Genomic DNA, 14,959 nt, shown 5'->3' with positions numbered 1-14,959 from the left:
TAAATTTGATTTGGTATAATATTAGACAAATTAATGGTCTCTTGGTGTTTTCTGTTGGCTTAACTAGTAAAGTATCGTAGAATAAAAGGTTTAATTATACCTCTTATTTAAAACTTTAAAAACCTTTTCTAAGTGCTACTTATTAAATTTCAACTCTTGCGTAAAATTTTCCCTCAAAAAAAAAAAAAAATCTTGCGTAAATTCCTTTTTGCAAGATAATCTCTTGGCTCTAAATGTGATTGTACTAATCTTCTTGCATAATCATGTCACCCACTCAAACACTGGCGTGAGAAATGCTACTACTACCACCTACACACAAAGCACATGACGGGGCATGGCATAAGCATGAATTAGGAAAAATCTAGTAGATAATTTCAATACTTATTCACATGCTTAAAAACCACTTTCCTCCTGAAGATGAGAGAACTTCATGTATAGATTAATCCGTCGACATACTGGAACATTAATTGCAGAATTGCTGACACATAGTCTCAGTTTACAGAACATTTTCATAATCATGAATAAAGAAAAATCTAGTAGATTGGAACATTGCAGAAATACTGATACATAGTCCCAATTTAAGCATAGTAATAACATAGATTGGACTCGCTTCAAATGCTAATTAATAGCACAAACACTTCCTATAATGACTGGCCAAGAAAGAGAGACGAGAGATTACCCTCTGAAGAATTTGTAGATATAGTCATCCACGACTAATGGGGTAAGGATTTTAGAGGCCAGCTCTGAGGGATGATAACTGTCCCAGAATACATATTCAGAGGCGTTGGTACATGTCTCTGGTGAAAAACTGGTACATAAAATGCTGACCTCTATTTTCCCTGTGCCACAGCATCCTTTGTTTGCCTCTTGAAATCCTAATCCATAAGCAAAGGATTTAAAAAAAGAAAAAAGAAAAAGAAAAAAAGCATTACATAACCCCCCTATATCTAGAGTCACTGGATTAAGTTTACAGTGCACCTAGCAAATTATCACTTCCTGTTAGTACAGTTTGGCATACCAACTTTTGAGAAACCAAAATCATGTAGTAAGAAACAACAACAACAATAACAGAGCTTTAGTCCTGAAGTTCTGGGGTCAGCTATAGGAGTATACCTTACATCGGGTATATGTTTTCCCTCTCTTGCAGCTGGTGTGAGAGAGAGAAAATATATACCTGATGTAGGGTATATTTTCCCAGCTATAGATTTTCAACAAATTAGTTAAGGTTACTCAATATCCAAGTGAATCAAAACTATTAAAAAATGATAGGTGGTGATTACCATATTGAGATGGGTTTTGGATAATGGCAAGCAACGGGTTATAGAGATCTAAATAAACAAGCCTAGCGTCTGGAAGTCTTTTATTGATGGAATCCATTTGGGACGAGAGCTTTGAATTGAAGAGAATTGCTGCTTGGTTTGCAGACTCAGAACACCCTCTCAGTATGCCTCCAGCCACTGTTCGCTGTGATGGCACGCACCCTATTGATGGTAAGCTTACTACTCCAATCCTTCTGGCTCCTAGTCCATAAAGTTCCTGCCCATTATATTTTTTTTTGGCACAAATTAAAGCTTGACAATGTTAGCTAATGCACACTTAAATTTACTGGACATGTTTGTCCAAGATCCAAGTACGGCCATGCATGACCGAATTAATGTACATGTTTGCAAATTGCAATGGCATTGTGTCTTTATAAACATACCTGCAAGAAACTTGTAGCTGATCTAACCATTAGATCAGTATATCCGGGAATATCATAATGGGCTCTCCTAAACGGTGTAGAAAAATAAGTATTTGCAATGTCATCGCTCCCTGTGCACACTATGAATATACTTTTTGACAGTATAGTAGCTGTTCTGCTTTCTCCTACTGCTTCCTTTATCTTCTTTATGTAATTTCTGAACAAGTCTAATTGATCTGATAACGATAAGACAGACTGATGATGGAAAATTAACAAAATCACAATAAGTAATTGCTACAATATATAGGACTAAAAAAAAAGAAAAAAAAGAGGTGGAGTGAGAGAGAAGGTTACCACAATTTTAGCAGTGAGAGGATCATATCCTGCACCGCCAGAGGCAAAACTTACACCAGTAAGGAGGTCTTGAAGCTGAAGATTTGGATCAAGATAAGCCGGTAGAATCTTCTTAACACCAAATATTTCAGCTGAAAGTTTGTGTCAAGAAATTTTCAGTAAAATACATTAAAGAGCATTCAATCATTGTATGTGAAATGGTGAATGATGTAATTGTACTATGTATTGGATCCTCAAAAAGGTTTTTTTTTTGTGGGGTGGAGGGGGGAGGTTAATTTAAACTGTAAAATTTGGATGTTGGTCATAAATTACAATGATTTCTGGACTGTTCCAATTCATGACTTGCTCTAAGGACTCTACAATTAGTCCAAAGAGTACTATATATGGTGGGAAACAGCAGTAAAACGAAAAGTAAATGCTAGACACTACCTAAAAAGTCTGCTGGGACCTTTCCATTGCTAAACCTTCCAGTTGGTTTTCCACCATTGAAATCTCTCCCATATGGTGGGAAATCACACTTAACCACAGTTTCAATGTAGTTGTTGTTGCCCGTATCCACAATTGAATCTCCAAAGATTATAACTGCAGGAACTGTTTCATTGTTAGGCAGCCTTGTAGTGATGCCAGTAGTGTTATGGAAAATGTTGAACACGAGGAGGATTGAGAAAATAATTATATAGGAACAAGAAAGAGGTTTTGATGAGGGAAACTTCATTGTGTTATGGTTAAGAGTTTTATGGGGAAAAGAAAAAAAGAAGTACTAAATCTTGTTTGACAGTGTAGAACTTATAATTTGCATTTACATGACTATCTCTCGTGTGTTGGGTGCGTTGCACCATGTTCCAGCCCACACTTTGTTTTAACTCATTAAATGAGCTTGTTGGACAAGTGCTGAGAAGTCAGCAAAGTGAAATGGGTTTGCTGGAGTAGCTTGTCCGAAAGAGAAGAAATTGGCTTCATATTTTTCTCTATAATTATGTACAAAAGTCCAGCAACATTTACATTTATGAAGGTATGTACAAAAGTCAAGCCACATAAATGATTATGTGATGTTAAACTTGTGTGACACGTTGGAAGGAAGGAAGAAAAGAAAGAAGCAAAAGGCAAGGGTCATTCGGCTAAGGGAGAGTTGAAGAAAAGAAATTGGTTGAAGCAAAGTCAAGATAAGTTGGTTTGCATTTATTGTGACTTGATATGAAGAGTGTGAAAGGGAGAAAAGAAGGAAAAGATGATGAAATAAAAGGTGAGGCATTCGGCCATTTGAAGGAGGGGGTGAAGATGTGAAGCCCCCGAGAAAAGAGAAGTCCCAGCAAGTGAGACTGAGGACTGGTGCAGTCTTGAAGGACTGCGTGAGTGAGAGCAAGCAAAAGAGAAGAGAAAAATAGAGAGGTATAGAGAAAATACATAGTGAGAAAGAGAGAAGTGAGTGAAAAGAATAATAGAGTTTTTCTTTACTCAAGTTGTATCTCTATGTGTTGTAATCTCTATTTGATATAGTGAAATTATTCAGAATTTGTTCCGTGGTTTTTTCCTTCAAAGAGAAAGGGTTTCCACGTAAATCTTTATGTTCTTGTGTGGTTGTGCTTCCGCTATACTTGTAAAATTTATTCATAGTTATATAGAATTTTTCCCAACATTGTGCAACCTATTTATTGGACTCATAGCTCACATTAGGTTGTACATGTTTTTTTTTTGTTGCTTTCGCACCGTGTATCATCAAAGTTTTCAACCAGAGACTAATCTCTGTTCGCAACGGGTGGGTCCATAGTGAGGTAAATCGCTGGCCCAAAGAATTTTTTTCAAAGTGTAGGTAGCCGGACTCGAACTAGGGAGCACCTCCAGTCGAACCCGGTACAAGCACCTTGAGACCGAGTGTCCAACCAACTCAGCCAACCCCCTTGGTTACATTAGGTTGTACATGTACAATTAGGGAAAGGTCAGTATTTATCTACTTTCATTATCAGATAAGTTGGCAGAATAGACCATGCGAAAAGTAGCTCTCTTTCAAACCACAAATCCTTCTTTTAATAATAAAGATGACCTTGATTTAAGTGGAACAAAGCTAGGAGTAAGTTTGTTTCTGGTGAAAAACCTTTATGTAAAATATTTTACATTTTTTTTTATCAGAAAATTACACGTGTTTGGGTGGATAGGAAAACCTAGTTAATTTTTATTTTTATTTTTATACAAGATAGAAAAATTCGGTTAAATTGAAATCAATTTTCAGCTGACCGTAAAATAGGGTCTGATGGACCATAAAATATTTTACATTTATATTTTCCCTATATTCATTTTACACCCTTCAACTACCCGAATAGAGAGAGGGAGAGAGCAAACTGTACAACTCCAGCCGCCCATCTCACTGCCGGTAAGGTCCCTTTCTCTCTCTTTCTCCCTATTCCCCCCTCTTTCTTTCTCTTTGCAGGGCCGGCCTTAAGCCTAGGCCATTTAGGCCATGGCTTAAGGCCCCCAAATATGGGACGGTAAGGTTTTTTTATTATTATTATTAATTAAAGAAAAAGTGTGAGTTAGGTGTATATTTTTTTCCCAATCTTAAGAAGACCTAAAATGTTAGAGTTATGCTAGTATATTACAAGTTTTATTACATAAGTCCTACAAATTGATATGTCACTAATGAAGTAATTCAATACTCATTTATTCTTTTGTTGAAGTGCCACTTCATTGCCACATCAATTTATAAGCTTTTTGTAGTAAAATTTGTAATAAGTTTAGCATTTTCTCCACAAAAAAAGAAAAAAAAAAAGAAAAAAGAATTAATAGAAATACAACATAGTCACCATTAAGTGTATTAAAGATGCTAAAGCTATTACAAATTTTAGGAAAAAAATAAACAAACTGATGTGACAAGAATGTGATCGGTGTTACTTAAATAATATAATAAAATGAATGTTTGAATAACTTTTTTTATTGGTGATGATATGCCAGTTTGCAAAACCTATATAGTAATTATCATTAGCTCACTTTGGGTGAATTAGTCATATTAATAAGTGAGAATTAATAATAGATTTGAAATTAAATAAAAATAAATAAATATTATTTAAGTGATATTTAGATGTAAAAAGGCCCCTGTAAAATTCTCGCCTTAGGCCTCAAACAATCTTGGGCCGGCCCTGTCTCTTTTCCTCGAACCAATATGCCCCCCCTCTCTCTCTCTCTCTCTCTCTCTCTCTCTCTCTCTCTCTCTCTGTGAAAATCTGCCACACCCTCTCTTCTAGTCGATGCAACCTCTCTTTCTCTCTCTCATGAACTGATCAACACCAATTAGTGGTTGCTTGATGGTGGTTGGGTTCGATTTGGGTTTTGGCTAAGTTTTAGTTGGGGTTGACAATGGCTGGGTTTAGGCTAGGTGGTTGGTTGGGTTTAGATCAGCATGGATAGGTTGTTAGCATAAGGTTTTGGGTTTTATGGAGTGGTTGTTGGATTATCTAAATATTTTTCGACAACAATTTTACGTGCAAGTCAAACACTAGCAATCATTTTCCAATGTATTTTATAAAACGCAACTAAACACTCGAAAACATTTTATACTCGTAAAACATTTTATATCAAGTCAAACACAATGTAGGTGTGATGTGAAGATTTCTTTTAAATTTTGGTTAATAGCAAAACTAAAGATGTCAATCGTTATTTATTATGTTTAGATCATATATAGAAAATTAGTAGTAATATGCACCATTTTGACATCACATAAACAAGCCCTTGGTAAGAACTATGCACAACTGTAAATAGATACTGAGTCATATGGTCCTTGATCTTTTGCTTATGGTGGAGTTAGTGGATGAATTTTGTTGGCATACACAAATAAGTGAAATTTCTACACGGCAGAATTTTTTTTTGTTAAATTGAGAAATTAATATAAATATGATTGAATTTTTGTTTTTAGAAACTAAATATAATTGAATCCAAACCCATAGATTTAAGTTTTTAAGTTAAATAGTGTCTAATTCCTAATATATTATAAAGGATTTGAGACCTCAGTTAGATTATCTCGTGACATCATAACTTTGATGGATGAATCGTTATAACTATGATTAAACAATTAAATTCATCATTTTTTAATAGCTTATAATTTTGAAAAAATTGTTAATTTAACATCGTATCAAAGTAGGAGAACCAGAGTTCGATCCCTAATTTTTTATGCTAGATTTTGCTATTGAATCGTACTACACTTGACAATCTATATTTACATATACATTCATTAATGGCACTCATAAGGTTGTACCGTTTGAGATTTTTTTTTTTGATGAGAAAAAGGAGGGGGGAGGGGGGGGGTGGGGGCGACCATTGTAACTCACCCCTTTGGGCGTGACCATAGGGGCACCCCCGCTAGGGAATATTGGATTGAATCATAGTTACTGTGGTCTAGGGTGACCACAAACCTTACCCTAGTACCTTGAGAGAGCTGGTAATCAAGGGCTCCTCAGTAGGGATACCCAAATTCCTCCTTAGGTACTTGCCCGGTATCGAACTAGGGATCACAAATCTGATTCACGGATCCCAACCACCAAGCCACCCTTCTTGAGGCGTACCGTTCGAGAAATGTTTGTCAATATTTATGTTGCTTTCATTATCGGATAAGTTGGTAGCTTTAATAATATGGTTGGACAGCATTCGAACTACTACTATAATTAAATGTGTTACATCAAGTGACGATCCTTCCAATCACCTTACATTTGAGTTTGTATAGTTAGAGACATTGAGGTGGTTAGTATTTATGTTGCTTTTATTAACTTTGGGAGACCAATCACTCTTTAATAGTAACTAGCTGACCTATACAGATATAGGGGTGAAAATAAACAAATACCATGTTTTGGTAAAATTTGTGACAAACTAGCACTGTTTCGGAAATATATAGTAATCTACCACTTTTTTAGTACTCATGTTTCACAAAATCGAGTTCTAAATAGTACTCGAGTTCAGTGAACTTGAGTTCCTAATAAGTCGTCAATGTGACACTGCTGACCTAGAATTTGTGTAATTAAAAAAAATAATGTGGTACTCGATATTACTGAAATTGAGTTTCTTTATAATACTCGAGCTTCATATAGTCGAGTACCTTGTTTTTCTTTTTCTTTTCTTTTTCCTTTTTCTACTTTTTGTTTCGTACAAAACTTTTTACTTAGGAAATGCTGACTTGTTTTCCGCACAACTACTATGTTGACTCTATCTATATATACAACTATATATGTTATATGCCATTCTCATCCTTGACACATATCTAACTCAATGGCTTTCTTTGTTTGCTTCTTCCTCTTGTGATCGTTGTGTCCACCAAACTAAGGTTGCCTATTTCTCCAAAGTTTCAACACTTTCATGAAAATTGTCAAGTCAAAGACAATGGCAAGCATTTATGGCCAAAGTGTCATCCATTTCGGCCAAAAGAAAAGAAGCATGAATTTGGTTTGCATGTCAGGTGTTGTTCCTGGCCATCTTCTTTGACAATTCATGAAGAACATTTAATACAAACTCTTGCATTTCTTCACACATGAAAGTTCTTGAATATCATGCATCTTCCTGACATGGGCATGCAAGCCATTTAATGGTTTGTTGGCTAAGGTTGCCTATTTCTCCAAAACTTCAGCACATTCATGAAACTTGTCAAGTTAAAGAAAATGGCAAGCATTTATGGCCAAAGAGTCATCCATTTTGGCCAAAAGAAAAGAAGCAAGAATTTGGTTTGCATGTCAAGTGTTGTTCCTGGCCATTTTTTTTGACAATTCATGAAAAACATTTAATGCAAGCTCTTGCATTTCTTCACACATAAAAGTTCTTGAATATCATGCGTCTTCCTGACATGGGAATGGAAGCCATTTAATGGTTTGTTGGCTAAGGTTGCTTATTTCTCCAAAGATTCAGCACTTTCATGAAACTTGTCAAGTCAAAGAAAATGGCAAGCATTTATGACCAAAGTGTCATCCATTTCGGCCAAAAGAAAAGAAGCATGAATTTGGTTTGCATGTCAGGTGTTGTTCCTCGCCATCTTCTTTGACAATTCATTAAGAACATTTAACGCAAGCTCTTGCATTTCTTCACGCTTAAAAGTTCTTGAATATCATGCATCTTCTTGACATGGGCATGCAAGCCATTTACCTGAACAAATCATTGGCGAGGCAGACCAGGCCATTACAAGTGCCCACGACGTGGAACACTCCATTAATGCTTTGGCCATGGAAGGGGAAGTCGAACCTGGCGTGTTCACTGAAATCTTTGTTGTCATCCCAATGCAGAGCGTACACTTCTTTTTCGACTTCGTCCCGTCTCAGGCTCTCCACCGCTTTCGTGAGGTTCTCGGAGCAGAGCCTTAAGTGGAGGAGGGGGTGGTCATTTTTGGTGGCGGAGATAGTCGGAAATGAAGGTGGGGCTTTGGATGAGTGATTTCCATGTCTTGTAGACGGAGGTGCACTTGATGATGGCTTTTGTAGGCAGTCGAATGAGAATTTCGGGTAGAATTTCGGGAGGCAGAGAGTCCAAAACCAATTCTTCTTCGTTGCGTAAATCTTCAGTGAAGGACTTGCTGAGTTCAGGTAAGTTGAAAAACTATTAGTTATAAAATATGAGAATTATTAATTATAAGTGGTATGAAATCTCCTCCCCTATATTTATTATAATAATTTTAAAAAAATTAAATATTGATTATAAGGGGGTCAACTGTATATGTATTAGACATACATCTGCTATAAGCCAGATTGGATCATGGTCCTCCAGAAGGACCTCTTTTCTTTCAGTTTGACCACCTGTTTTGCTGGGAACTTGATATGAAATATATGCCATCCATTAATATAAAAACACAAGACAAAAAGGGAGGAAAAAAAAATGAAAAAGCAAACATAGAGGGGGAAAACACAAAAACAACATGAAGATTTACCTTATACAAATATTTATTATCATCCATATCCAACATGACGCATTGCATCATAAGTCCATTCGTGTATGACAGGAGCAATCTATACATGCAAGTTCAACACACTCAATATTCATTTAACCTGATCAACTGATCTATTATGGAAAGTTGGGAGTGGTAGATTTGTATTTAGAAATACAGTTCCAAATTGCAGCTGCAAGCTTTGTAGTAGGCTAATGTCGCTTTTGTAGAGTCATCAAGTGCCTTGGCAGCATGATATTGCAGAAATGGCAGCCCCTGAGAAAATGCAAAGATATGTAGAAATTTCCATAGAAAATAATGGAGAGTACTGATTTGATTATCAAGGAGTCAATTCTTCCACATATAGTGCCAAATAAAAATAAAAATAAAAGCTTCAGTGCCTAAACTCATTGCTAAAGCTATGCATAAACCATGTATCTTTAACTTAATGGTCTAATGCAGCCAGACCCAAGCCATTGCTCAATTCCTTAACATGAATACCAGAGGTAAATGACTCCAACCACCCAAAAATGGTCGTGCTAAGGCTTTATTTTGTTCTATAAATCCTAGTTAAACCAAATTGAATTGTATAACAACGATGGAAGACTTTACACATGGCCAAAAAGATAAACATGGTCATTCTAGTTGTCCTCATCTGGCAAACTCAACCAAATAGAGAAGACTTGAAACATATGCAGTAAATTCCAATAAAACACTGAGCTCACTGTTATCATTATTTATTAAGAGCTAATTAGTTAAACAATATGCATAGAAGTGACAAATTCCACATTGAGCATGATTGAATCAGAAGAAAAAAGTTGAATAATGAGAAATGGAGCAGAGTTTTATTAATAATTCAGTTTGCATGAGCAAATCTAGGATAATAAAAATAAAGCGTTAACACATATGGTTGAGTGAAACTATGTAAGGGATACATAAGACTAGTCTAGTGCTACAGGATGGTACACAAGATTTGTCACATGCAATATCTGTGCATTTATGGTAACTAAAAACGTGAAACTGGAGTAGAAAGTTGTTCCCACTCCCAGATTTTTTACCCAAACTATAAAAAAACATAAAAACTAGATCATAAATTAAAAAAGGCAATCAGAAAAATTAAGCGTGTTTCTGATTTACCATTATTGGTGATATAATAAATGGAGGCCACATGTAAACATAAATTTATATTGAATATAAATAATCACAGGAAGAAATTTTTTTAGTATGAGATTCAAACCTTCAATGAAGCAATACTGTAGAAATTTGAGTTGCCATCACATTAAACAAGCATCAAACTTGTGATGGTTCTCAACATCACCAAAAAGTTCCTCCAATGCTCTTTCATGATTAGTGATAAAAGCCTGCATTGAAGGGATGTCAGTTAATAAAGCTATTTCAAATTTCGTTTAAATGGCTAGAACAAAAGTGAAAATCAATATGGTTGGGATGCTCAGCAGTAACTATAATCCTAAATGTCCTTGCCAACAGAGGTCAGAGTAGCCAAATGCAGGGCTGTCTGTAAAGCATACAGATTCCCTTTCCAGTTTCCACACATCTTGAAATTTTATGTTTCAACTCTCCTGAACCTTCACGAAAGCATTATCTAATCTATATAGAGACGGACAATATTTAATGAAAAAATCTTAACTAAAAGAAAGTTTAATGACTGCATGTCAATATTTATGTTGCTTTCATTATCAAATAAGTTGGCAGCTTTAACAATACGGTTGGACAGCATTCGTGCTACTACTTTAATTAAATGTGTTACATCAAGCTACGATCCTTCGAATCACCTTACATTTGAGTTTGTATAGTTAGAGACACTAAGGAAGTTAGTATTTATGTTGCTTTCATTAACTTTGTGAGACCAGTCACTCTTTAACCGTAACTGGCTGACCCATACAGATATTGGACTTAAATCCAGGCCATCCCCATTCCTAAGAAATCGTGCTCAAAGAGGATAGGTAACTATGGCATTTTTTTAAAAATGATCATATTAATGGGTGTCCTTAGGGCAATAGTTAACAATTCATTTTAGGAAAATTTTGACATCATTTTTATGGGAAATAGAAAAAGCTTGTCAAAACATTAATTACTCTTTCTTCCTTTTCCATAAAAATTCTCTTTAAATGGATTGTTAACCATTATCCTAAGAACATCCATTAGTATTTTCTCTCTTAAAAATAGCAAAAACTTCATAAAAATAGCATATATAAGAACATAAATTTTTTTTCAAAATAGTTCATTAACAAATGTTCTAAGGACACCTTCAGTTAATTATTTAAATTTTATGATAGGGGTTGGACAGGTAATTGATCACCTTAACATTTTTAGATCAATTGGAGGCTCAATGGGCAATGTGAATAGTAGCTGTTTTTCAAACCTCAAATCCTTTAATTTAGTAGTGAAGATGGCCCTGATTTTAATGGAACAAAACTAGGTGGGAGTTGGAGATTTCTTTAAATTTTGGTTAGTAGCAAAACAAAAGATTATTTCAATCATTATTTATTATGCTCAGATCATATATAAAAGATGGGGAAAAAAAAGATTCTTTAAAGGTATTGATTTATGAAATATTTAAAAAAAAAATTTACATGAAAAAAAAAAAAGAGCAATTAATCTTTTTAACACCTTTTTATATTTTACATGAAATTGGTATCAAATTTTTCCTAAAATAGTTCATTAACAAATACCCTAAAGACAATTGTTTACCGGACTCATAAAAAATTAGTAGTAACATGCACCGTTTTGACATCAAAGATACAAGACTTTATAGTAAGAACTATATGCGTGTGTGTGTGTGTGTGAGAGAGAGAGAAAAGATAGTAAGTCACATGGTCGATGATCTTTTGCTTACGGTTGAGTTAGTAGATGAATTTTGTTAATATATATGCCATACATAAATATGTGAAATTTCTACATAGAAGAAAAAAAATTATAAAAAAATTAAGAAATTAATATAAGTTAATTGTCTAGTGGTTAACGGGTGTCCTTAGGGTATTTAATTGACAATTTTAGAAAAGTTATAATATAATATCACTTTTATGAAAAATAAAAAAATATATATATATTCTAAAATCAATTATTTATTTTATCTTTTTTTATAAAATTTTTAAAAATATATGTGATAAATTAGTACCTTTAAGTCATATGTTGACTGACAAATGCATTTTTTTTTCTTGATGGGATAGGGCCATAGGGGCAGGGGCGGAGCTAGGGGGGTCGAGGGGGGCAGTTGCCCCATCCCCGACTCGGCAAAAAAAAATAGTAAGGTGGCTTTTAAATTTTAGTAAGAAGAAGGTTTGTATTTGGTTTAACAATATATTCATCTCAAAGTTGCATCTCTTTCTTTTCTTTTTTTTGGTAGAAAAAGGTGCATCTCTTAAGCCTTAGAGAGCAAACAATTGCCACGTAGCTTTGGCTTGGGGCTAGCCTGGCATGCATATAATAGCCAACTAGCTTTGGCTGGGACTTAGTGTCAATTATCCACTTCACCATGTGGATCCTTACTAAAAAAAATTCTTTATATAATAATTATCCTACTTCATAAAATTTTGTATAATAAACCAAAATTTTGAGATAATTATATAATAACACAAAATAATGTTAGTTGTATTTGGTGTTTATACTTAATTACTAAAAATATTTTCATTTATAAATGGAATTTTTACTATATAAATAAATAAATAAATAAAACACACAGAAGATGGCTAATTTATGCAAAAAAGAAAAAAAAAATCCTTTACAACTACCCAACATATATGTAATATGTGTGTTTCAATATACATGCATAGTGTATATAAATTTTACCCCCCTTGGAGTCAAATCCTAACTCTGCCACTACCATGGACGGAGCCATTCATGGACTAGGGGGTGCAATGGCCCCCCTATTTTTTTTTAAATAATATAAATATATAACTATATATTTAGGTACTAATTTTAGTAACTTCATTCAATAAAATTACATTTTGTCCACCTTATTGATCATTATAAGAGAAATGCTACAGCTATTGAGGTAGCAAATTCTTACTAGTTTTCATCTAGGTCCACCACTTACATCATTTTTTTACTTACTAATAACCACTAATCACAACAAAAATTTGTAGATCTATTATTTTCCTTCTTTTAAAGTCCATAAAAAAAAAAATTATAGATCTAAAATCTAAAAGAAAAAAATATACAAGCCCAAAATATTAGCCCAACAACAAAAATTACCAATAGGCAGTAGCAAAGCTAAAAAAAAAAAATGAGACTAATCAACCAATTTTACCAAAAACAAACAACTTAGCCAACTTTAAACCAAATAATTTTGTCCTTACCAATAAAAGACACACTCTACACACACATAAAAAAAAATAAAAATGAAAGAAAACATTTGTCGGCTAAGCAATAGAGCCAAAAGTCGAAGCTACTGCATATAGCTAACAATAAAACTGCCCTCCCTAATTCCAAGTCTTGGCTTTGTCCCTGACCATGACACTCCTTTAACTACTGGAGATGGCACCATTTATTTAAGAACCATGCAAATTACAACTTGCTACAAATCTCCACCCAAAATTCTATTGTCGCAGCTACTTTTACATCTGTTTTCACAATTATACAATGTGGCTAATTGTGAGTGAGTGGTAAAAAAAAAAAAAAGGAAGTGATGGGTCTATTGGGCAAGTATGTTTGTTACGAAGTGTTACCTCCCTCATTTTTTTCAAATGGTTTTTTCATCAAAACAATTTCGATTGATCCGTACGAACCTCACCCCTCCAGTCTCTTACCCACTAGATTTGTATTCAACTTCTTAGGGCAATAATTCCGGCTTTCATAGGTTGGAAAACATCACAGTGAAACTTGAAAAATCTTATTAGACCCCAAAAATTAGTATGTCGCGAATTTATCAATTTGTTACTATAAAATATTGGCATTAATACACCATGTTGAATATGATAGTATAGATGCGGAAGCGGAAACATAAAGTATAGAACATAATAATACACGAGGGTTACGTGATTCAATCTAATGGCCTACAGCCAAGGAGAAAACCCTAAAGGGCTACATCAATAATATATTAGAGTAGTATAAATCATGTATTACAATGAACCATAACATGTATATATATATATAGTAAACTAAACCCTAGACTAATAGACTTGTAGCACAAGTGATAGACTTGGCTTGCACACAAAGTAAAATTAGGCTTGGGTTTATGTTAATAGGCTAATACATCTCTAACACCCCCTCTCAAGCTTAAGATGGAAGATTGATGAAACCTTGAGATTTGATAAGGTTGAGAAGATCACTTGAATGAAGTTTGGCTCTGTGACGGTAGTTTGAGGAAGGCAATGGTCTTGCAATGTTGATGCGACTTTTAACAGCGGCATGACTATATCAGAGAGATTTGACGGCAACAGTGAGAAGCTAAAGAAGATGAACACAGCGAAGAAACACAGAGGAAGACAAAGATTGCTTTCAAACATACCGTAAGGACAAAAAAACCATGGCCACAGGGTGGCTCTAATACCATGTAAAATATTAGATATGATATATTCCATGTTGAATATGCTTGAATATATGCAAAAGAGAGAAGCATAAAATAGGAACACATGAACACAAGGCTTACATGGTTCAGCCTTACGGCCTGTGTCAACGGAAGAAACCCTTAAGGGCTACATCTTTATTATATAAAAGTGTAATACAAAACATGTGTTACAATGAACCATAACATGTGTATATATAGTAGATTAAACCTTAGACTAATAAACTTGTAATACAAGTGGGAGGCTTGGCTTGCACACAAAGTAGAACTAGGCTTGGGTTTATGCTAATGGGCGAATATATCTCTAACAGTTATCAGTTAACCAACTTATGCGATCACAATTTGGAAGGTTCACACCACAAAATCAATAAGTCACCAAATCTATAAAGCAATAATAAAAAGTAATATACAAAGAGGATTCGCTCTACCCTCCTTTGTGTACGATTGGTCACATTCTCCCCCTCCAATCACACTTATAAAGTTCCCTTTGATCAGAAATCATCTTGGAAGAACT

The 14,959-nt window shown here is 34.5% G+C and overlaps 1 protein-coding gene across 1 annotated transcript; it reads right to left on the bottom strand.

Annotated features, from left to right (window-relative positions):
- Nucleotides 1–406: 406 nt before the first annotated feature.
- LOC115995026 (GDSL esterase/lipase EXL3-like) lies at nucleotides 407–3,538 on the bottom strand. Its single transcript, XM_031119427.1, has 5 exons — nucleotides 2,465–3,538; nucleotides 2,036–2,166; nucleotides 1,703–1,936; nucleotides 1,281–1,536; nucleotides 407–875 (listed from the first exon to the last, which is right to left on the bottom strand). The coding sequence occupies exons 1-5, from the start codon at nucleotides 2,748–2,750 to the stop codon at nucleotides 676–678; spliced, it is 1,107 nt and encodes a 368-aa protein (XP_030975287.1). The 5' UTR covers nucleotides 2,751–3,538; the 3' UTR covers nucleotides 407–675.
- Nucleotides 3,539–14,959: the final 11,421 nt, after the last annotated feature.

Source organism: Quercus lobata, chromosome 6, assembly GCF_001633185.2.
Source record: "Quercus lobata isolate SW786 chromosome 6, ValleyOak3.0 Primary Assembly, whole genome shotgun sequence".
NCBI classification, from domain to species: domain Eukaryota; kingdom Viridiplantae; phylum Streptophyta; class Magnoliopsida; order Fagales; family Fagaceae; genus Quercus; species Quercus lobata.
The sequence above is the reverse complement of the archived record's forward strand: the minus strand, read 5'-3'. Positions and strand labels throughout refer to the sequence as shown.